Raw genomic sequence first — 23331 nt, forward strand, 5'->3', positions numbered from 1 at the left:
ATTTCTTTCCCTGGTGAACCTGTAACTTGTTGAAGGCAGAGCCTGGCAGATTGGCTGGCATAATATGTATTTAGTGAATTTAGGAACTGAGCACCACGAGCCTGTCCACATTGTGTGTAGCTTTTCACTTGTTTCTTCTTTACATTTTCAAATACTTACAGATTCACAAGAGGTTGAAAGAATAGTACAGAGTTTCTGTTTATCCTTTACCTAGTTTCCCCCTGGTTATGCACTACCCTTTTTTTTCTCTCTTTTTCCTTTTTTGATCATGCCTTTGGCTTGCCATCAGCATCTGTGGGAAATACTAAACCCTCCGAACTAAAGATTGCTGATTACTCTCCTAGGGTTACTTGTGGGAATGCATATGGTTCTTCCTCTTTATTTGTTCTTGATGGAGCACTTGCTTAGTGCGTGGTGCTGTGCCAGTTTCTAGTTGCTTCTCTTGATTTAGGCTCTTGTGCTCTTAGTTTGGTAACAATAAGCACGGTGGATATATCCTTCCTTTGTGGATCTTCTTCCTAAATTGTATATATACGTACATGTCTAAAGCACCCAGCGACCTGTGGGTGTTACAATGAGAAGCAGGAGCTGTGACTTGGTGGAAATAGCCCTGGATTTGGAGTTAGAAGCCAAGGTTCGAATCCTGATTCTGTTTCATACTTGCTGGGTGATCCTGGGAGTTACTTTGCTTCTGAATCTGATTCCTCTTCTGTAAAATAGTGTGAGAGTAACAGTTACGTACAGAGGTTTTGTGGGTGGATAAAGAAAGTAGCATTTGTACAATCACTTGGAAAGTGCGGTTTCAAATGTGAAGTGGCCTTGCTTTTTCTAAATTGCTGAAATGAAAGCCAAATTTTAAACTACTGCTGTGTTACTTTTTTAGAGCTTGACTTTATGCAGTAACAGGAAAAACTCTCCCTGCTTCTGTATCCCAAGCCTTCTTACACCCTGAATACCCAGTACTTCTGTCTTCACACTGAATACCCAGTACTTAATAGGGTTTTCTTTTTTCAACTGGGTGTAACCCAGCTCCCTTGAGAAATTTGGGATGGCCCTGTCAGCTGTCATGCTATCAAATGACATATCGAATGCTTGCCCCTCTTCTTATTCACCTAAGTCCTGGGATTTCATGTTAAGAAACCTCTTTAAAAAATCTCTCATGCAAATATCTTTTTGGCTTACCATTTTCATAGGTTTTGCTCTTAGAAACTAACTCTTAATATGGTTCTAGAGCTGAGATTTTTATTTTTAAAGGGAGACCTGATGTTTTTAAATATGTAAATACAGGATATGTAGCCAGAATAAAAAGTAGGGGATACCATGAAAAATCTAAGATTTATATAATGGAGAATTTTTTTTCTTAAACCTGGTTGGTCTAGGTGCAGCCAGACTGTTAAATCATTAAGGCACAGACATATATAGAATACTGTACCTAATAGTAACACTGTTCTCAAGTGCATGTGGAACATTCTCTAGGATAGATCGTATATTATGCCATAAAACAAGACTCAAATTTAAAAGGATGAAATCACACAAAGTATGTTCTCTCTCTGACCATAATAGAATGAAGTTAGAGATCAATAATAGAGAGAGAAACCAGCAAATTCACAAATTTGTTGAAATTAACACCCTCCTAAGTCATCAGTAAGTGAAAGAGGAAATTACAAAGAAAATTAGAAAATATCCTGAGATGATTGAAAACAAAAACACACCATACCGTGGTGGCTGTGGTTGCACAACAGTGTGAATGCACTTAATACCTCTGTACTCTACACTTAAAAGCGGTAAAAATACTAAATCTTATGTATGTCTTACCACAAATTAAAAAAAAAAAGACTGTCACTCATTCATTGTTCCACAATAATACTGAGCACCTACTATCCATACTCCATGCCAAAAATAGAACAATGTACCATAACCTAGGGAATGCAGTGAAAGCAATGCTCAGAGGGAAATTTATAGCTTTAAATGCTTTTATTAACAAAGAAGGATCTTTAATCAGTAACCAAAACTTCCGTCTTAAGAGACTAGTGAGAGAATGTACTTAACCAGAAGTAAGCAGAAGGAAAAAAAGAAAAGACTAGATTAGTCTTTGGATTTTGGCTCAGGTCATGATCTCACTGTTTGTGGGTTGGAGCTCTGCATTGGGCTCCATGCTCACAGTGTGGAGCCTGCTTGGGATTCTTTCTCTCTCTCCCTCTCTCTGCCCCTCCCCTGCTCGAGTTCTCTCTCTCTCTTTCTCTCTCTCAAAATAAATAAATTAATGTAGATGGAATTATGCATTCCTGAAAACACTCTACTGTGATTGGCTGCAGAAAAAATAGACAATATGGATAAACCAATAGCAAGTAACAGGTTAACAGTCAAAAAACATCCCACAAAAAAGAGCCCGGCTCAGATGACTTCACATTCATTGATTCTACCATCGCTACCAAATGCAAATTCTTCACAGACTTTTTCAGAATAAAGAGGATGATGAAATGTTTTGAGCATGTTATTACTCTGTTAACCAAAGCCATACAAAGACATCACAAGAAAATTACAGACCAGTCTCTTTTACGAATATAGATGTCAAAAATCAATAAAATGCTAGCAAACTGAATCCAGCACTGTATCAGAAGGATTATATACTATGACCGAGTAGGATTTATATCAGAAATACAAGGTTGGTCTAATATCTGAAAATGAATATAATACTCCATATTAATAGAATAAAGGATAAAAACCACATCATTGTCTCAATAGCTGAAGGAAAAGCATTTGACAAAATCCAGCACCTTTTTGTGATTAAAAACCCTCAACAAACTAGGAATAGAAGAGAACTTCCTTAATGTGATAAAGGCCATATACCCATAGCTAATGTCATAGTGCTAAAAGATTGAGTGTGTTCTCAAGATCAGGAACAAGAAAAGGATGTCCTTTTATGCCCCTTCTAGTCAACATTGTACTGGAGGTTCTAACCAGGGCAGTTAGGCAAGAAAAAGAAATAAAATGCATCCGATTGGAAAAAGAAGTAAAACTATATTTGCAGATGACATGATCTTGTGTGTAGAACATCCTAAGGATTCTGCTATAGAACTATTAGAACTAATAAGGGAGTTCAGCAAGGTTGCAGGATATAAGATCAATAAACAAAAATCAGTTGTATTCCTGTATACTTGCAATGAAGAGTCCAAAAACGAAACTAGAAACAATCCCATTCACAATAGCTACAAAAAGAATAAAAAAAAAACTTAGAATAAAGTTAACAAAAAGTGTAAAACTTATACTCTGAAAACTATAAAACACCACTGAAAGAAATTAAAGATCTAAATAAATGGAAAGAAAATAAAGATCTATATAAATGGAAAGGGGTGCTTGGGTGGCTCAGTCCGTTAAGAGTCCGACTCTTGGTTTTGGCTCAGGTCATGATCTCACGGTTTGTGAGTTTGAGCCCCGCGTTGGGCTCTGCACTGGCTTTCTCCCTCTCCGCTCCTCCCTTGCTAGTGTGTGTGCACATGCGCTCTCTCTCTCTCTCTCTCTCTCTCTCTCTCAAAATAAACATACATTAAAAAATGAAATAAATGGAAAAATATTTTATGTTCATGGATTAGATTACCTAATAATGTTAAAGATGGCAATATTCCCCAAATTTTCTACAGATTTGGTACCCTCACTTAAAATCCTAGCTGCCTGTTCTGTAGCAATTGACAGGCTGATGTTAAAACTCATACGGAAGTACCAGGGACCCAGAATAGCCAAAATAATCTTGAAAAAGAACAAAGTTGGAAGACTTTCATAACTTACTACAAAGCTATAGTAATCATAACAGCTTGGTACTGATAATAAGAATAAACATATACATCAGTGGAATAGAATGTAAGTCCAGAAATAAAACCTTACATTTATAGTCAGTTGATTTTCAATGAAGGTGTTAAAAGACAATTCAGTGGGGGAAAGAATGGTCTTTTCAACAAATGGTGCTTGGACAAGTGGATATCCACATGCAAAAGAATGAATTTGGACCCTTTCCTCACTTGTATGTATAAATGAATTCAGAATTATTCCTAGACTTAAATGTAAGATCTGAAATGTAGATGTAAATCTTTATGACCTTGCATTAGGCAGTAGTTTTCTTTTTCTTTTTTTATTGTGGTAAAATAGACAATGATTTCTTCGGTATGATATAAGCCACAAAAGACAAAAACATAAAGTGGACTTCATCGAAATTGAGATCTTTATGTTTCAAATGACACCCATCAAGAAAATGAAAGCACACTCCACAGAATGAGAGAAAATACTCAGAAATCATATATATGATAAAAGACCTTTATCCGCGACATATAAAAACTCTTAAGAATCAGCAGTAAAAAGACAAATAACCCAATTAAAAGATAAACAAAAGATTTGATTAAACATTTCTCCAAAGAAGATGTCCAAGTGGCCACACCCATGAACAGAAGCTCAGTACCCTTAGTCTTCAGGGAAATGCAAGTCTAAACCACAGTGGAATGCCATTCCGCACCCCCTAGGATGGCTGAAATAGTGTTGCTGAAGATGTAGGGAGATTGGAACCCTCACATACTGCTTGTGGTGGGGCACCTGGGGGCCTCAGTTGGTTAAGCATCCAAGTCCTGATTTTGGATCCGGTCATGATCTCATGGTTTGTGAGTTTGAGCCCTGCAGTGGGGCTCTGCACTGACAGCAAGGAGCCTGCTTGGGATTTTCTCTCCCTCTCTCTCAGCCCCTCCCCTACTCGTGCTGTCTCTCAAAATAAATGTTGCTTGTGGGAATGTAAAATGGTGTATTTTGGAAAATAGTTTGACAGTTCTTCAAAGAGTTAAAACAGTAACATATCCTATATTCTAGTAAATTAAAAACATATCTGAACAGAACTTGTTCAGAAATGTTCAGGGGCGCCTGGGTGGCGCAGTCGGTTAAGCGTCTGATTTCAGCCAGGTCACGATCTCGCGGTCCGTGAGTTCGAGCCCCGTGTCAGGCTCTGGGCTGATGGCTCAGAGCCTGGAGCCTGTTTCCGATTCTGTGTCTCCCTCTCTCTCTGCCCCTCCCCCGTTCATGCTCTGTCTCTCTCTGTCCCAAAAATAAATAAACGTTGAAAAAAAAAATTAAAAAAAAAAAAGAAATGTTCATAGTAGCAGATTTATAATAGCCAAAAAGTAGAAATGATCCAAATGTCCATCAACAGGTGAGCTTATAAACAAAATGTGATATATCTGTACAATGGAATATTATTCAGCCATAAAAAGGAGTGTTATACATGGTACAAAATGGATAAGCCTTGAAAATAGTATGTTGAGTGAAAGCCAGACAAAAAGGCAGGTATTTTATGACTCTCCTTATGTGAAATGTCCAGCATAGGCAAATCCATTCAGTCAGAAAGTAGATTATTGGTTTTCATGGGTTTAGGGAAAGGGGTTTGGGGAGGGACTGCTAAAGGACATAAGGTCTTATTTTGAGATAATAAAAACGTTCTTGACTTAAATAGTGGTGATGGTTGCACAGCCTTGTGAATATAATAAAAACTGCTGAATTACACCCAGTATAAAAGGGTGAACTTAATGGTAAGTGAATTAGATCTCAGGAAAGCGGTTACTAAAAAGTCATGTAAGCAGCTTAGCTTCAGTGATCTATTTTGTGTTAGCGTAGTAAACACATGAGAAAAGAAATACTATTTGACCAGGACTGTGAGCGAAACTATAAATGAAACTCTCTGAAAAATATTATAGAAGTCAATTGTTGTTAGGTTGAGTGGAAATTTAGATCCCCTCTTTCTAGATGAGCCAACGTTATCAGTCACACTCTGTCTCTCATAAGGCTTCTCACCCCAATAAGCTGGTCCTTTACTCGGGTGTCTTGTCTTCATGTAAGATCCTTCTGTGGAAAGCTGTGATCTGTATTATTATCCTCTCCTATCTGGGGTCACTGCCTTGGTAAGGTAACAGTGTGGTATGCTAATGCTGAGAGCCAGTCTTGTGTATACATTAAGTAATTTGCGTTGAGAGAGGAAAAAAGTCAGCAGTGAATAAAGAGTGAGGTTAGTTTTAGTCTTACAGTTCTTGAATGAATAAAATTGGGTGCTGTTCTGTTTTTCTCTTCAGAGACTTATAAAATCTTTATCTCTTTTTTTTCTTTTTTCTTTCATGTTTTTATTTTAGCAGGAGAGAGAGAGTGGGAACAGGGGAGAGGGGCAGAGGGAGAAAGAGAGAATCTTAAGCAGGCTTCATGCCCAGCTCAGAGCTTGACGCGGGGCTCGATCCCACGACCCCGGGGTCGTGACCTGAGCTGAAATCAAGAGATATTCAAGCAACCGAGTCACCCAACCACCCCAATCTTTTCTGTTTCACAAATACAAAAAGTAGAATTAAAAAAAAAGTGTTTATTTTTGAGACAGAGAGAGACAGAGCAGGAGCTGGGGAGGGGCAGAGAGAGAGGGAGACACAGAATCCGAAGCCAGGCTCCGGGCTCTGGGCTGTCAGAACAGAGTCCGAGGTGGGAGTCCAACCCATGAGCTGTGAGATCATGACCTGAGCCAGAGTTGGACTCCCAACCAAGTGGGCCACCCAGGTGCCCCAAAAAGAAATTTTTAAGAAGTAGGACAGAAGCTCTCATAAGCCTATTACTCAGAGGTCACACATTAATATTTTATATACTCTGTTTTTTTCTGTAATTTTCCCCACATTTAGGCTATACTGTACCATATATGTGTGTACTTTAATACAGTTTCACATTCTAATTTGTTTAGTTAATGGACAGTTTTATTACAGGTAATTCATAGTTTTTTCCACCAAGTGGACTGAAGCTTTATAGTACCTTAAAAAAATGATGTACAATTTTCAGCACCTACAAAAGTAAAGAGAATATTATAACAACCCTCATGTGATAACCACTGAATTTCAGCGGTTCTCAGTGCTTATCTGTCTTGTTTCATTTTTGAGGAAGTTTGAGGAGCAGAATAAAAATAGAAGCCATTCCTCCTATTTTAAACCTGCTGCAGGAGAAGCAGAAACAGAGCTATCTCCTATTTTTACAGTTCACAGTTAGAGAAAACAGAGAGAAAACATTAAAATGCTAGTGAAGGCAGGTATTGACTGCTATGAATCACTTATTCGGTGCCGGTGCAGTACATTCTGTCCTTTTCTCACAGTCTGCGCACAGTAATGTGGCGGTGCTGGGTTTGTGTGTGTGTTTTTTTCTTTTCTTTGCACTTATTTTTCTTCACCAGCGTGTGGTTTTTCGCCACGTGTTTTGTGGAAGTAATTGGTGCATACTTCCATCTTCTTATCAATTTGAGACTTTGTTGTTCTAGGCTTCACTGACAGTTACACAGTATATCCCATGATACCGGAAGGGAGATTTTCCTCCATTAGGAAATGGTAGTGCCTGATTTTTGAATAGTACTTACCTGTTTGTAATTACGAAAGTAGCGTATATTCAATTACAGAAAATACTTCGAGGGGCGCCTGGTTGGCTCAGTCTGTTAAGCATCCAGCTTCATGATCTCGCGGTTCAGAAGTTCAAGCCATGCCTCAGGCTCACGGCTGTCAGTGCAGAGCCCGCTTTGGATCCTCTGTCTCTCTCTGTGTCTCTCTGTCTTTCCCCTGCTTGCGCTCTCTCTGTTAAAAATAAACACTAAGAAAAAAATATTTCTGGAATACAGAAAATTGCAATGAAAAATCTATAATTTGATCACCAGGAATTAACCATTGTTAATGATTTTTTTCCCCTCTATTCATATGGTCTGGCCTTTTAATATAATATGGTGAACCTCCTTTTTATTCATTTTTGGGGATTTGCATTATATAACTGTTTTTTTCTTGACTTCACCGTATTTGATTATTGTTCATCTCTATATATGTATAGACTGTATATATATGTATATATATAGACTATATATAGAGAGACACTATATAGACTGTATATATATGTATATATTTGTATATACATTCACTCTCTCTCTGAGAGAGAGAGATTGATTATCTCTGATTTTTTTCCTCCTTACCACAGAATCTTACGATCTTGTGATCACTTGTATAATTCCAGATTTTAATGATCTTTTCAAGGTAAATTATATGCCCACCCTAAGTCTGATTCTGCTGTTCATAGATAACTTGTAAAGAGCTCCCTGAAGGCCTGTTGACTTTTAGGGCTGGAAGTAGACTCTTGGGCACTGTGTCTAGTCTTCCTGCTCTATGCCTAACTGATTGTTTCCAGAGTTTTTGAGGCTAGTGTCCAAATCACAGAGCTCTACAGAAGTGGAATTTCTAGTGTCTGTTAATTGAGAAAAATTATCAAACTAAAAGAAAGAATTTAGAATTGCTTTTTACATTACCATCACATTGAACAATTCAGTGTGTATGTGAGTTTGAAAAATGTGGACATGAGGACATCTGGACAGTGTTTGGTGTGTGTATGGAAGAATTCTCCGACATTCTTGTAATAACCGTACGCTCTCATCTTGGGGGTGGGGTCAGTGTTTACCGGCTGGGAGCCAGTGCCCTGGCCTTTCCAAATCGCTGCCTTTCCTCTGGTGAGCCAGTCTCTCGTGTTTGTGCTTTGTTCATACGTATTCGCACAATCCTTTCACCTGGAATGTTTTTCACATTCTTCTTACCCACCCCGTTCCTCCCACTCCTCAAGAAGATAATGAACTCAGTTAATGATCGCCAGTGACTTTTGATTTTCAGCTCAAACTTGAATCATTCAGCAGACACTTCTCAAGTGCCTTGTGTGTGACATGGTTACAGGCTTCAGGTGAACACAACAAACGAGATCCCCTCCTGTACCAGACTGACAGTCCTGGGGAAAACGGCCAGCAAATAGTGAAACATGCAGTAGAATTATGACTTGTCACAAGTGATTTGAAGGAAGGGAATGGGATGCCGTGACGAGGGGCTTCCTGTGAGTGGTCTTTGAAGGACTTGTTGAGGAGGTGAATTTTAAGCTGAAGCCCTGAGGCCCATAGCACTGTAGGCACATGGAGAGGGTTTAAGGCAGAAGAAGGAAGAGCAGGAGTCAGGGTGTACAACGGGAGTCCACAAATACTTGGCCTGGAGATGCCAATTTAGAAGTCGTCAGTTCACGGGAAGCTTTTAAACTCCTGGGAACGGATGTTGAGTGTTCTGGAGTGAGCAAGGTTAGAGCACGAGAGGCATCGGTCTGAGCCCGTCAGCAGCTCTGGAAGCAGAGCAGAGATGGTTAGAGAGATTCGAGTAGGTGTGCCCAGAAAAGCGGCAGGAAGGCACGACTGTTTATTTTCACGGAAATGGGAAATTTTTTATGAAGGATGGAGGGGCCAGCTTTGGAATGCTCCCGAGAGATGGAGTTAGAAAGTGTAGAAAGGGTATTGCTTGGATTTGCCGGCATGGAGGTTATCCGTGACCCTGACGAGAGCAGCTCCAGTGGGGCAGGGGCCAGTGAAGCTGCATCAGAGGGGCTTCAGGGTGAGCAGGAAGCACGTCAGTGCAGCTGGTTGACATCCGAAGAGGCCGGCGGGTGTAGGCTGCAGGACAGGGTACATGGGCGCTTGGGGAGAAGATGGGAAAGTGGTTTTGGAGAGAAGGGTGGGCCAGCTTACTGGAGAACATGAATTAGGATGCTGGTTTGGAATACTTTGTGAAGTTTGAGATGATCAGTGTAAAATGACACCCATCGGGCACGTGCGTGTGTTTCCTTCCACGTGATGGACTGTTTGCTGCAGGCGTGAGAAGGCAGCTGGTTAAGTGTGTCCGGTTCTTCCAGGGTGCAGATTTACAAGGCAGCTATCACAGGAGAGAAAGTTGAAAGTTTCAAGCCCTTAAAATCCCCACGGAATTGAATCCAGACTAAGGAAGGTCAGATTGGGAAGGCGTTTTATGGAATTGAGGCTGGAGCCAGGGGCTTGAGCCTAAGGGCTGGAAGGATGGTCAGTTGTGGTTGGAAAGTGGGATTGCAGAACACGTCAGGGGGGCTGAGAGACAAGGAGGGGTTGCTGACACCTGAGAACAGACACCTGGAAGGGTAGAGGTCTGAGGTGGCTGAAGAGAGAGGCCATTGCAGGATGTTGAGGCAGGGAGGGAGGGAGGGAGACAGGGAGGCTGGAGGCCGAGGGGCCGTGAGCCAGTGACCGCAGGTGACAAGTGAAAAGGTGGGGCTGGCTGGGAGAGTGGGTGCTCTACCGGCATGGTGTGAGCTGCCCTGCCTGCCCCGTCCCCGAAATTCCCACTTGAATTTCCTCAGGCGCCATCTTGTCTCCTTTCTCTGCTACCTGCAGCACCTTCTATACAAACATCCTGCTTAAGACTCCTATTGAGGGGCGCCTGGGTGGCTCAGTGGGTTGAGCGTCCGACTTTGGCTCAGGTCATGATCTCACGGTCCGTGAGTTCGAGCCCCGCGTCGGGCTCTGTGCTGACAGCTCAGAGCCTGGAGCCTGCTTCAGATTCTGTGTCTCCCTCTCTCTGACACTCCCCCGTTCATGCTCTGTCTCTGTCTCAAAAATAAATAAAAACATTAAAAAAAAAAAAAAGACTCCTACTGATACCATCGCGGCTGTTTGTGTTTCTGTTTCTTCCTTCTTTTGGGGCAGGGGGCTCCTTGAAGGCTTGACCAAGCCTTACGTTCTGTGCTTTCCTGTCGTTAGCACCGTACAATGCGTGCCACGTCGTAGGCACAGACTCAGTGTTCCCTGAGTGACTGTGTGGGCTCAGAAATGAGTGGGGCTGGGGAGGGGGGAGGAGAAGGCACAGGTAGAGTGAGAACAGAGATTCACTGCTGGCAGGACAAGGCAGAGTGTCTTTTAAAAATTTCAGACCATGTTATAAAAATCTTATAACGCCAAAAAGGGTTGTCTTATTGATAGAAACACACTGCTTTTGACTTAATGTCAATAAAATTCTGCTAATTTCAAAGGGTTGTCTTATAGATAGACGCACACTGCTTTTAAAGACTTAATGTGAGTAAAATTCTGCCACTTTCTGGCTTCTAGAGTTGGCTTTTTAAATATCATGCCTGCTTTCTACATATTTTCCAGGGAGAGTTTCGATGTGGCTATTTATTTTGCTGTACTGCTAGTTTGAATTGCCTCTCTTGATACTGTAATGAGGAATATTAGTTTACTAAAGTTTCCTAAGTACTTGTGGTTTGATTCTTTGTTTCCTACTCCTCTACTTTTTATGCCCCACCTGCTATAGCTGTTGAACATTTTTTTCACATTTCCGTTATTAAATGCCTGTACCTTGGATTTTCAACGTGGTAGTAGAGGGTCGTAGTGAAGTGTTAAGAATACAAACAGGGGTGCCTGGGTGGCTCAGTCGGTTAAGCGTCCGACTTCGGCTCAGGTCATGATCTCGCAGTCCGTGAGTTCGAGCCCCGCGTCGGGCTCTGTGCTGACCGCTCAGAGCCTGGAGCCTGTTTCGGATTCTGTGTCTCCCTCTCTCTCTGACCCTCCCCCGTTCATGCTCTGTCTCTCTCTGTCTCAAAAATAAATAAACGTTAAAAAAAAATTTTTTTTTTTTAATTAAAAAAAGAATACAAACCTAAAAGGGGCGCGTGGGTGGCTCAGTTGGTTAAGTTTCCAACTCTTGATTTTGGCCCAGGTCATGATCTCGATTTTTCGTGGGATCAAGCCCCACGTCGGGCTCTGTGCTGACAGAGCACAGCCTGCTTGGGATTCTCTCTCTCTCTGCCCTTCCCCTGCTCATGCTCTCTCTCTCTCAAAATAAATAAAGTTAAAAAAAAAAAAATACAAACCGTAAGGCGAGGCGGCTCTGGTTTTCGACTACTGCCTGATATTATTAGCTTTAAAACTGTGGGCAGGTGTTTGTATTTTTTTACCTAACCTTTCTGAGCTTTCATTTCTTTGTCTTTGAATTAATTTTTTTTTTCAACGTTTATTTATTTTTGGGACAGAGAGAGACAGAGCATGAACGGGGGAGGGGCAGAGAGAGAGGGAGACACAGAATCGGAAACAGGCTCCAGGCTCTGAGCCATCAGCCCAGAGCCTGACGTGGGGCTCGAACTCCCGGACCGCGAGATCGTGACCTGGCTGAAGTCGGACGCTTAACCGACTGCGCCACCCAGGTGCCCCATCATTTCTTTGTCTTTGAAATGGGCATAATGAGGCCTATGTACCTCACAGTGTTTCACTGTCTCTGCCTTAGCACACTTCTTCCCTCACCTGTTCACAAGTATATCCCGCCCTCATTTGCTTATGCTTTTCTTCCCTGTTAAGTGTTTTTATTTTTTTAAGTTTATTTATTTTCAGAGCCAGAGAGAGTGCGCGCGTGAGTGTGGGAGCATGAGCGCATGTGAGCAGGGCTCAGCTCCACAAACCGTGAGATCATGACCTGAGCCGCTGAACCCACTGAGCCACCCAGGCGCCCCTTCCATTAAGGTTTTCTTTTGGTTTGTTTTTTTAAATGTTTATTTATTTATTTTGACAGAGAGAGGCAGAGAGTGCGAGTGGGGGAGGGGCAGAGAGAGGATCCCAAGCAGGCTCTGCGCTGTCAGTGCGTGGAGCCTTGACTCGGGCCTCTGTCCCACAGACCGTGAGATCATGATCTGAGCTGAAATCAAGAGTCGGACACTGACTGAACTGTCTGAGCCACCCAGGCGCCCCTCTCCCATTAAGTTTTATCATTTCTCCTATTAAGTGCACCCAATTACCTAATGAGCATATATAGTTTTAACTTGGTCATTCCACGCCTTCTGAGTTACCCCTCTGAATTACCACAGAACTTATTTATATCCCTTATTTTTTTCATTTTTTATATATTTTTAAACGTTTATTTATTTTTGAGAGACAGAGACAGAGTGGGGGAGGGTCAGAGAGAGAGGAAGACACAGAATCTGAAACAGGCTCCAGGCTCTGAGCTGTCAGCACAGAGCCTGATGCAGGGCTTGAACTCATGAACCACGAGATCATGACCTGAGCTGAAGTCGGATGCTCAACCGACTGAGCCACCCAGGCATCCCTTCATATGCCTTATTTTGCAGGTGTAACATTCCACCTGTGAACTGTAATGTGCATCTTATGTTTGTATTGACTTCTTACATTGATAAGCTTTTTGTGAGTGCATTTCATTCTCTCCAAGTAAGTTGGAAGCATTTTCAACTCATGGATTATAGTAACTTCTCTTGTATTTTCTGTGGTGAGATGTAATATATGATAAGTTGAATCAATGCAAGTAATTGAGATTAGCCTGGTAATGGATAAACAGTACAAATGTATTCATCCCATCTATTTATCCATTTATTTATTCTGCAAATACCCATTGAATACATCTGTGTTAGACTGAAAAACGTGGCCAAAATATTTTGTAGCTCCTCCTTATAAATTTGTAGAATCGATTTCCTCACACTTATCTAGGCTGGCCTTGTGACTTGCTTTCACTAGCCGGATGGAGCAGAAGTGATTTACAGGTTCTGGATTCTGGGCCTTGAGAGGCCTGGCAGTTTCCCCCTTTGCTACCTCAAAACGCTCTAGCCACTCTGTAGTGAGATGCAGCCTCTGTCACCGAATGGTTGGAGATCATATGTGGCAGGCGGTCCAGCCGGCAGCTAGCCTCAGTTTCTCAGCCATGTGAGTGATGCTGCTGTGTACTCGCACCCAGGTGAAGCTGGCATGAATGTTCCCAGGCGAGATTAGTAGAAGAGCCTTCTAGGTGGGCCCAGCCAACCCACAGACTCATGAGAAGTATTAACTTGTTTTGAGCCACTAGGTAAAAATGGTCCTGCTTGTAACTTCTCTTATGGAGAAGTCTATGGAGCAGAGCTTAGAGTTGGTTCGGTTCTCTGCCATCCCTGCCCACCAGTCCTCCATTGTTAATACACCTCCATGGTTGTGTATGCAGGTGCTGTAGAGTAGTTATGATAATTAAGGGGATAGAGATAACTAATTTTTTAAAGGTTATTTATTTATTTTGAGAGAGAGAGAGAGAGAGAGAGAGAGAGAGACAGAGAGAGAGAGACAGAGGACACAAGCAGGGGAGGGGCAGAGAGAGAGAGAGAGAGGGAATGAATCTCAAGCAGGCTCTGCACTGCCAGCGCAGAAACCGATGTGGGACTCGAATGCATGAACCGTAAGATCATGGCTTGAGCCAAAGTCAAGAGCTGGACATTTACCCAACTGAGCCACCCAGGCACCGCACAGAGATAGGAGCCAGTTTTTAAAAATTCCCGTGCAGGGGCGCCTGGGTGGCGCATTCGGTTAAGCGTCCGACTTCAGCCAGGTCACGATCTCGCGGTCTGTGAGTTCGAGCCCCGCGTCAGGCTCTGGGCTGATGGCTCAGAGCCTGGAGCCTGTTTCCAATTCTGTGTCTCCCTCTCTCTCTGCCCCTCCCCCGTTCATGCTCTGTCTCTCTCTGTCCCAAAAATAAATAAACGTTGAAAAAAAAATTAAAAAAAAAATTCCCGTGCAAACCTTTTCCACTTTTAATTTTATTTAATGAATGAGGAGCCAACATTCTCCCCAGTGCTACTCAGGAAGTGGCAGTCAAGACTAGGGGCTGGAATTTTAAACTTTGTTGCTCTTTTCATTACCTCAGGCTGTGTAATTGTGTGTTTCTTCATTCTTGTTGAAGCTGGTATTTTTTAACTTCTTCCTGTTAGTCCCTGGCAGAGTTGGGCTCACAGTTGGGCTATTGTTCTGATAAACATTGCTCTGTTAATTTCCACTTTCCTGGCTACTGCAAAGGAGAATGGCTGTAGGGCCATGGGCTTCACCTCTTATTGTTACTCCCCCGCCCCTGGTTTAGACCAAGATGATGCGGCAGGAAAAGGTTGAGGTGCTTATACCGTAGCGGGGGGGGGGGGGCAGAGAAGGGAATGGAAGAGCCCTTAGCAGTTGGGGAGGAGGAGTTTAAGAGGAGTTGGGGCATTTTTTTGGAAACACCTGGCATGTGTCCCTTTTCTCAGGAACTGATACAATAAGGTCTAGTGGCTCCATGGCTTTCGTGGTGAGATCTTGCTCAAGGAGAGCACTTAGCGTGATACATCAAGAGGAGGAAAGGTAGTTGGCCATTCTAACCTCACCTGCCTTTTCTTTTGTATCATTTTTACATTCTCTTATTATTTTGGAAAACGTGTGCAAGTGGGACTTTTTTTTAAACTTACAAATAGTGTTACATTCTGAGTCATTTTGTTTTTGTTTTTGTTTTTAATTGAAGTACAGTTGACATGCAATGTTACATCGGTTTCAGGTGTATAATATAGTGATTGCATAAGTCTGTACATTATGCTGGTGCTCCCCACAAGGGTAGCCACCGTCTGTCTCCACACAGTGCTGCTGACTGTATTCCCTGTGCTGTCACTTTCATCCCCGTGACTTACTCATTCCAACAGTCTGAGTAATTCCTAACACTAGCGCTGCTGTCAGGTAGTCCTCTGTGCGACACCGCGCCCTCAAATGATGATTTCAGAACTGATGACCGATCGTGAACAGACGCTGTGCCGGTTCGTAAGGTCTCTCTGGGCAAGTGCTGAGTCCTGTTTATCGCGTCCCCGTGCCTTCCAGCAATGCCTTGCACATACAGACCTGGTTTTTATTTGGTCTAACCATAGGTCACCTCTGGGACTGCAGGTTAACTTGAGACGTGTTTCCTTGTTGGGCTTTTCCCTGGTAGAGAGCCTGGACAGGATGTGGCTGGAAGGAAGAGATGTCTTACCTCCTCCTCCCCCCGTTTGTTTATATTCTATTTTCTGCATCTTTTAATATAACGTGTTTTTTTTTTAAGAATGTTTTTGTATAATTCTGTTGCTGTATGAAGTTTTGCTGGTGTTTTTGTTGGTTTAGAAAATTCCCAGGGGGTACAGGGAGAAAGGCACATATTTATTTACCTGGGTCACTAAAAATATCTCTGCAAGGGTACACAGGAAACTGGTGACATTATTTGTTGTTAGGGAAACTAGGTGGCTGGGGGGCAGGAGTGGGAGGGAGGTTTTATACTTTTGTACCTTGTGAATTTGGGACTATGTGATTGATACTCCCTGAATGCTTCTGAAAGCAGAGATGGAGAAAATGCTCGAGAGTATGTTACTTTTTTTTTTTTTAATTTTTTAATGTTTATTTACTTTTGACAGAGAAACAGAGCATGAGCAGGGGAGGGGCAGAGAGAGAGGGAGACACAGAATCCGAAGCAGGCTCCAGGCTCTGAGCTGTCAGCACAGAGCCCGATGCGGGGCTCAAACTCACAGACCGAGAGATCATGACCTGAGCCGAAGTCGGACACTCAACCGACTGAGCCACCCAGGCGCCACCCCCCCCCCCTTTTCTTTTAAGTTAAGGAGAAAAAGAGTAGAGAGGACCCAATCTGCTTAACGCTTAGGGACTAACAGTGTCTTTCATTCTGTGGGTTTTGTACATAGGAGTTTGTGACCTACTTTTGAGTATCTTAAGCCTTTATTGCATAATTACCCTCAAGAAGCATATAGTTTTATTTGTTGGAAATCCTATACAATTCTTAGGGCAGGGGAGCTTTTTATATATAATACGTATTTTAAAAATTATAGAGAGGCTGAAATGAACAGAATCATTCCTCTCCCAGCAATGGAGACCGCATTCTCTTGCCTGTTACTTCCTAGCTGAGCATGATGTCTGACCTCCTTTCCCTGAGTGAGAACAGAACTAGGCCACGCTTGTAATCACAAGGGTTTGAAGGTGGGGAGAGGAAACTAAGTGGCCATGTGGCCTTAGAAATTTACTTACCTGTACTTTCCCTCAGTTTCTTCATCTGTAAAATAGGGATGCTAATACCTACTTTTTACAGTTGGTTGGAGAATTAAAGGCAGTCCATATACATCATCTGGCATTGAACTTGACACCTCAAGTAGAGGCTTCAAAGTTGTGTGATCATTATCATTATTGGTTAGTGTCCGTTGATTTTAGGTCCTCGGAGGAGTAAAGGATAGGAGATTGTTGTCACTGAGAAGGAAAGATAGATGTTTGGGGGAGGGCAGAGTGCATCTGATATCTGCGGGTGTGTAACAAACCACTGCAGACCTGTGGCTTACAGCAACAACGAGATGTTACCTCTTAGAATCTGTGGTTTGGCTGGGTGGTTTTTTGCTTGTCTCCTCAGACTTGTGTAGCTGCAGTCAGATGATGACTGAAGTGGCTAAGCGGTCCCTGACGGACTCACTCCCACGTCTGGCGGCTGCTTCTGACCGTCGGCTGGAGCGTGCTGCTTGCCTTCCACATGGCCTCTCAGGTTCCAGGAGCTTCCTCCCAGCATGGTGGGCCCTGGGCAGCATTCTAAGGGTGGGCGGCAGCACTTGCCTCTCAAATCTCTGCTTCCTTTTGCAGCGGCTGGTTCCCCACCGGCCAAAGCAAGTCACAGGGCCAACCCCAGAGTCACTGTGGGAGAGGACTTAGGCCCCACCTTGATGAGGGAAGAGAAGCCCAATCTTGTTTGATTTGCTTCTTGGGCTGATATTGGACAGAGAAAAGAAAAGGTTCTGTTTGTCCAGTTTTCCTGTATCACTGATGCCTCCTTTATAAAGCTCAACATAGCTGATTAAGGAGCTGTGGTTATTTTGTTTGGCTTAAAAATTGGAATAAAGGGTAATAGACGCTTTTATGTATTTGAAGGTCCTTCTTATGAAGGAGGGACCAGTTCCACGGTGTGGAAGTGATGGAGAGCGGCTGTCTCCTCCGCCGTGTGAAGCAGGGTCTTCTCGAGGGCCGTCCTGCCCCCAGCACCATGCATGTAGAAGATGGGTAATCAGTCATGTGTCAGGGACTTTGAAGGAGGGTCTTCCTCACTGAATGACTCGACTTGAATGATTACTGCCGGTGTCAGAAGTCTCTGATTCTAGAACTCAGAAAGTGCATTGTGCTGTTTTTTTGTTTTTGTTTTTTAAATGTTTGTTTATTCTTGAGAGAGACAGAGCATGAGCAGGGGAGGGGCAGAGTGAGAGGGAGACACAGAATCCGAAGCAGGGTCCAGGCTCTGAGCTGTCAGCACAGAGCACAACATGGGGCTCGAACCCACGAGCCATGAGAACATGACTTGAGCTGAAGTCGGACACTTAACCGACTGAGCCACTCAGGCAGGCGCCCCATCGCATTGTGCTTTTTATACCGAGCGTAGGGACGGATGAGGTGATGTCAGAAAGGAAAAGAATCTCTGTGCTCAGACTGGAAGAGTTATTCTGTGCAGAATTTTAATTTTACTTGATTTATTTGCCTGCTAGAACCCCTGAGAGCTGGGACTTACTGCTGATGTGTGGAACAGTTCTCGTTCCTGCAGCGTCAGGGAGGTGCTGCATCTGGAAGACAGGTTTTCTGTGGCTCTTGTTAGGTTGGAAGACAAGGAGAAATTGCATAAGAAATAAATGTGTACAGTTGCTGCAGCAGCTATAGATTCACTGTTCAACTTGTTCAGTCTGATGAAAACAGTGTTAGTGTAACTTTTCTCGAATCATGTGTTTTGCCCTCAAACATGATTTTGAGATCTCCTGATTTTATAACAAACACCAGGTCCAAATGGTGCTGTTGTCAGCTGAGGATACTGTCCGTAAGTGATCAGAATTGAGCCTGTTCCCTCTTCTCCTCTCCCTGTCCCCCCACCCCCATCACTCCCTTTTCTTTCTTGGAGGGAGGATGACGAGGCAGGGATGACTGCTCACCCTGTTGTAAAGCTCCTGAGCAAGAAGTTTGATGGAGATGCTGTCTTTGGTTCCCATTACCAGGCCAGCCACTTTGGTCAGTGGTCTTTCTATGGCGCCCACCCCATTTCCAGCAGTGGGTTTTTTAGAAAACTCAGAGTAAGGTAGTAAGAATAAGCTACAGTACCTACAGTGATTCACACGCAGAGTGGGGTTAAGTTTTTGGTGGGAAGCAAAATTGAAGCCACAAATAAATATACTAGCTGAAGCAGAAGACTGCTTTCCTGACTGGTGCATTTACAAGCTGGAAAATTGTGAAAAACGTCAACCTCCCAACTGTGTAGCTCATTGGCTCTTTGCTTTGGGTTTCCATGTTCTTCCTGATAAAAATAATAATGATGTTATTCTGATATGGTTGCCAAACGTTCGTGCTTCTCACTCCACTTGTGATTGTAAATGATTCTGCAGCGCGAATTGCTTTGTCTGTGGTTTAATGTTTCAAAACATTTGAATGTTACGTTATCTGTGCTGATTTGTCGCTCTCTGTTACTTTTCAGAATGGACTGCTGAATTATGAAGAATTTCAGACCCAAGAGTAGAACCTCGCTCTGCCACTCACTCCTTTATCTCCTGCTAGTTATTTAAATTGGACTTTTAATATCCTACCAGCTGCTCTTCAGACACACATGGTGCATTGTTGCCATTCCCCGGATTGCATCTTTGAAACACAGGCTCTTAGTAACCCTCAGCGAACAAAGAGGCAACCTCCTGGGTACGTTTACTGGGAGGGTGTCACCCTGACTGCCCTCTAGCTTCTGCTGGATCTGGATTTGAATTCCACCATGGAGCCTCGCATGGAGTCCTGCCTGGCACAGGTGTTGCAGAAGGATGTGGGGAAACGGCTGCAGGTTGGCCAAGAACTTATAGACTATTTCTCAGACAAACAGAAGTCTGCTGACCTTGAGCATGACCAGACCATGTTAGATAAACTTGTGGATGGGCTCGCTACCTCTTGGGTGAACTCTAGCAATTACAAGGTAAGTCGCGCTCCGGGAGGCACTTGTATAGGTGGCCGGGCTGCCTTGGTGGGTCCGAATTGGTCCTTAGGAGAAAGGATTCCTCTGGGAGAGATGAGCAGGATTCTTTGGCCTCCAGTAGGACACTCTGGTTGTGGCTTTTGGACATTTCATTCTGAAGCAAGTAGAGTTTACTCTGATTCTTGTTGGGGATTGAAAGAATCCTTATGCTTCAGCACTTCGAGAGAAGGCCAAGTGAACACGTAAAGAGAGGCCCTTGTGTTGGAAAGTTTACAGGCATTTGCAGCCTTGAAGTTGAAGCGAATGCTGTATCTTGCAGTGAATGGGTCATGAGATGTTGGTGAGTGGCCCTTCAGGAAAAGCAAATGTATTCACTGGTTTCCTGTGGGGAATAGAATTGGCTATAGTACGTGGAGCATTTTACCTTCAGGTAAATTTTACCTGTGTTGAAGTTGGCCTAGGTACCTGGCCAAAAATAGTATGGGTTGCCAAGGACTCTTCTGCAACCTGTATGCAATGGCCTGGAGGCGATCCTTCAGCTTCTAAAGATCAAGGTGGGCATGTGCCTTTGGTGGGTAGTGGGTGGAGGCAGGGGTCCGAAGACCCAAATGACCGTTTTACCCATTCAAGGACTGAGCTTTCATGAATAAAGATGGGACTTGAAGCACTGAAGAGATGTCATTCTCTCTACCTGTCCCCTCCCCCTTCCTCTCTCTTTCAGTTTGACCCTTTGGGTCAAGATTGGGGTGGAAGACTGGGGCGTCGGCATGACTCCTAATAAGTGCTATAAACATTGTGAAGGGAGCCCATGAGAAACAGAATCTCTTGTGCCTTTTTCTTTGACCCGGTTTTCTGAGATTGGTTTGGACCTGGAAACTAGTGTTTACAGACTCTTGTTTTCCAAATGCATTAAACCTTGGTCTCCTCTAAGAGTCAGTAGGCTTTATACTCATTAAGGGACCTACGACCCTAATATTTTACTTACAACTGCACATAAAAGTTATCCTGTCTCTGAAAGGTGAGCTTAACTTCTATTTCATTCACCTATTTATTCATTTAGCTGAAGTTACACGTGCTGCTTATGTGCTCAGCCTTGGTGCTGGATGGTGGGAGTGTTACAGGAGAGGTGTGGAGGGTCTAGTCTAGAGACACCTTATCTGTGTTTGGATCACAGTTCCGCTGCTTTGTGTGCACATTATGATGCTTTTGGGTGAGAGTAACTGAAGTCTGACTCATTGCCTTAAAGCCACTGTATGGACGTCGGGTGATTTTCTGTAAGAATTTAAGAAGCCTGCAGTAGCTAAAGCAATGTCCAGGGAAGGAGAGTGTCCGCTTGTGTCTCTCTCAGAAGCTCCCCAGCAGACTCTTCTACATCAAATTGGCCAGAATGGCTTTGCCTGCCCACCCCAGCATCACTGGAAAGTGGATGGGTGTCCATGATTATTGTCTATCATCATGCTTGACCTCCTGATCTTAAGAGTCCGGCCTCCTTGGAGTGAAGCATGTGGCCATGTGAAGGAGGGGGGAATATTTGAGCCCTGTCAGACTCCTGCTCAACAAGTACTGGGTCGGTGAGTGAACAAGCACTCCCTAAGTGTTCAGTTCCATAAAGGCAGACAGTGAAACAGAGATTGGCTCCAACCGCACTATACTGACTGTGCAATAGCAGACTGCTGTTGGTGTACAAAACTCAGGTTTTATGTATATTATGGATTGAAGGAGGAAGTTGGGGATGGGACTGAGGTAATATGGCTATTAAATAAGTAGCCCACAGGGTCTGCTGTACTGTGTGAGCTCTTAACCTCTCGGGCTCCGGTTCCCTCATCTACGGTGTTGGGATAACAGAATTATTATAAGCACTAAATGAAGGAGTGTATAAAGTTGTCCCGCTCCTGCCCCATAACAAGCACTCAGACGTTAGCAGTCGGTGTCAAGACTGGATCCTGCCTCCGAGGAGCTCATAGTCTGGCACTGATCAACAAGCAAAGGGTTTTACAGTACAGTAGATTGGGAGCAGTACAGTACAGGAGGGAGACCCACCGGACTGGGTGGGAAGCCAGAAGAACATGGTAACACTGCCTGGAGGAATCCAAGGTGCTTGAAGGTTGGGTAGTTTTTTCAGAATACGTCTTCCGGGTCACAAAAGCATGAAAGATTAAGACTTGACCTTTCACAAAGGAATTTTTAAGGAGGACAGCTTGGTGGGAAGAAGTCAGCGAGATGACATTTGCTACTGACTTGCATGTAATCATGGACAAATCACTTTACCTGTCTCTTCAGTGCAGGTGTTTGACTAGGTAATCGGGACTCCAAGCTCTAATACCTTATATGACTTCATACTGATGGCTTTGTGGTCTTGGCCATGTCATATGGTTCTAATGTTACATGGTAGTGAGCACCCCCTTTCTTTATAAACTGAGTATGATGACACTGCCCTTTGCACACCTGGTGCCCAGAGCTTGGAACACAGTAGGTGCTCAATGAATACTGGTTTCTTGAGTGAACCTGGGAGCTTAGACTGTTCTGCAAGTACTCCTGGGGGCTTTACCAAAATCTGGAAACTTACCTTTTAGACCTCTCCCCCACCCTTTTAAAATTATAGATCAGGATTTCTCAGAGCCTGATGTGCATTTTCAGTTTTATTTGATATGTTTTTTTAAAAAAAATTTTTAACGTTTATTTATTTTTAAGGGAGAGAGAGAGAGGGAGAGAGAGAGAGAGAGAGAGAGAGAGAGAGAGAGAGAGAGACAGAGCATGAGCCGGGGAGGGGCAGAGAGAGAGGGAGACACAGAATCTGAAGCAGGTCCCAGGCTCTAAGCCAGTAGCATAGAGCCTGACATGAGGCTCGAACCCACAGATCGTGAGATCATGACCTGAGCTGAGATTGGACCCTTAACTGACTGAGCCATCCAGGTGTCCCTTGACATGTTTTATATATTATGGATTGAAAGGATTCACTTTATGTTAAAATTTTGCAGCTTGGCTTCTTGAATTTTTTTTTTTTTTTAAGTTAAGGACTAAAAGGATAGGAGAAAAGGGAAACAATTTTAGTCTTTTAAAACAATAGTACTTGAGTATTGTTATCTCTTAAAAGAAAAATTTTTTTAATGTTTGTTTATTCTTGAGAGAGAGATACAGAGTGTGAGTGGGGGAGGGGCAGAGAGAGAGGGAGGGAGAATCTGAAGCAGGATCCGGGCTCCAAGCTGTCAGCCCAAAGCCCAACTTGGGGCTCGAACTCATGACACTTGAGATCATGCCCTGAACTGAAGTCGGACACCCAACTGACTGAGCCACCCAGGCGCCCCGGGTGTTATTGTTCCTTAACAGAGAATGTAGTTGAATGTCAGCACAGTGTCTCACTTAAAAAAATAGTTGGCTGGTGCTTGAATCATTTTATATTTGATTCTTTCTTTCCTTTTTAAAAAAAAAATTTTTTTTTAATGTTTTTATTTATTTTTGAGACAGAGCATGAGCAGGGGAGGGCAGAGAGAGGGGGAGACCACAGAATCTGAAGCAGGCTCCAGGCTCTGAGCTGTCAGCACAGAGCCAGACGTGGGGCTCGAACTCACGGAGCATGAGATCATGACCTGATCTGAAGTCGGAAGCTTAACCGACTGAGCCACCTAGGCTCCCCGACATTTGATTATTTCTTAAAGTGGTAAGCAAATTTGTATTTGGCATTAATTGCAGTTTAATAGCTGCTATTTATTGCTAA

At 43.4% G+C, this 23331-nt stretch overlaps 1 protein-coding gene across 26 annotated transcripts in view; it reads left to right on the forward strand.

The window, feature by feature from the left end:
- Window positions 1-23331, forward strand: part of CLASP1 (cytoplasmic linker associated protein 1) — a 277455-nt gene that overhangs the window by 17805 nt on the left and 236319 nt on the right. For all 26 annotated transcript variants that reach the window (XM_040474788.1, XM_040474793.1, XM_040474790.1 and 23 more), the window contains exon 2: window positions 19137-19616. In XM_040474788.1, coding sequence (XP_040330722.1) covers window positions 19422-19616 — 195 coding nt within the window. In that variant the 5' untranslated portion in view covers window positions 19137-19421. The remainder of the gene's footprint in view (window positions 1-19136; window positions 19617-23331) is intronic.

This window comes from Herpailurus yagouaroundi, unplaced genomic scaffold (genome assembly GCF_014898765.1).
Source record: "Herpailurus yagouaroundi ecotype Mexico unplaced genomic scaffold, PumYag 140, whole genome shotgun sequence".
Taxonomy (NCBI): Eukaryota; Metazoa; Chordata; class Mammalia; order Carnivora; family Felidae; genus Herpailurus; species Herpailurus yagouaroundi.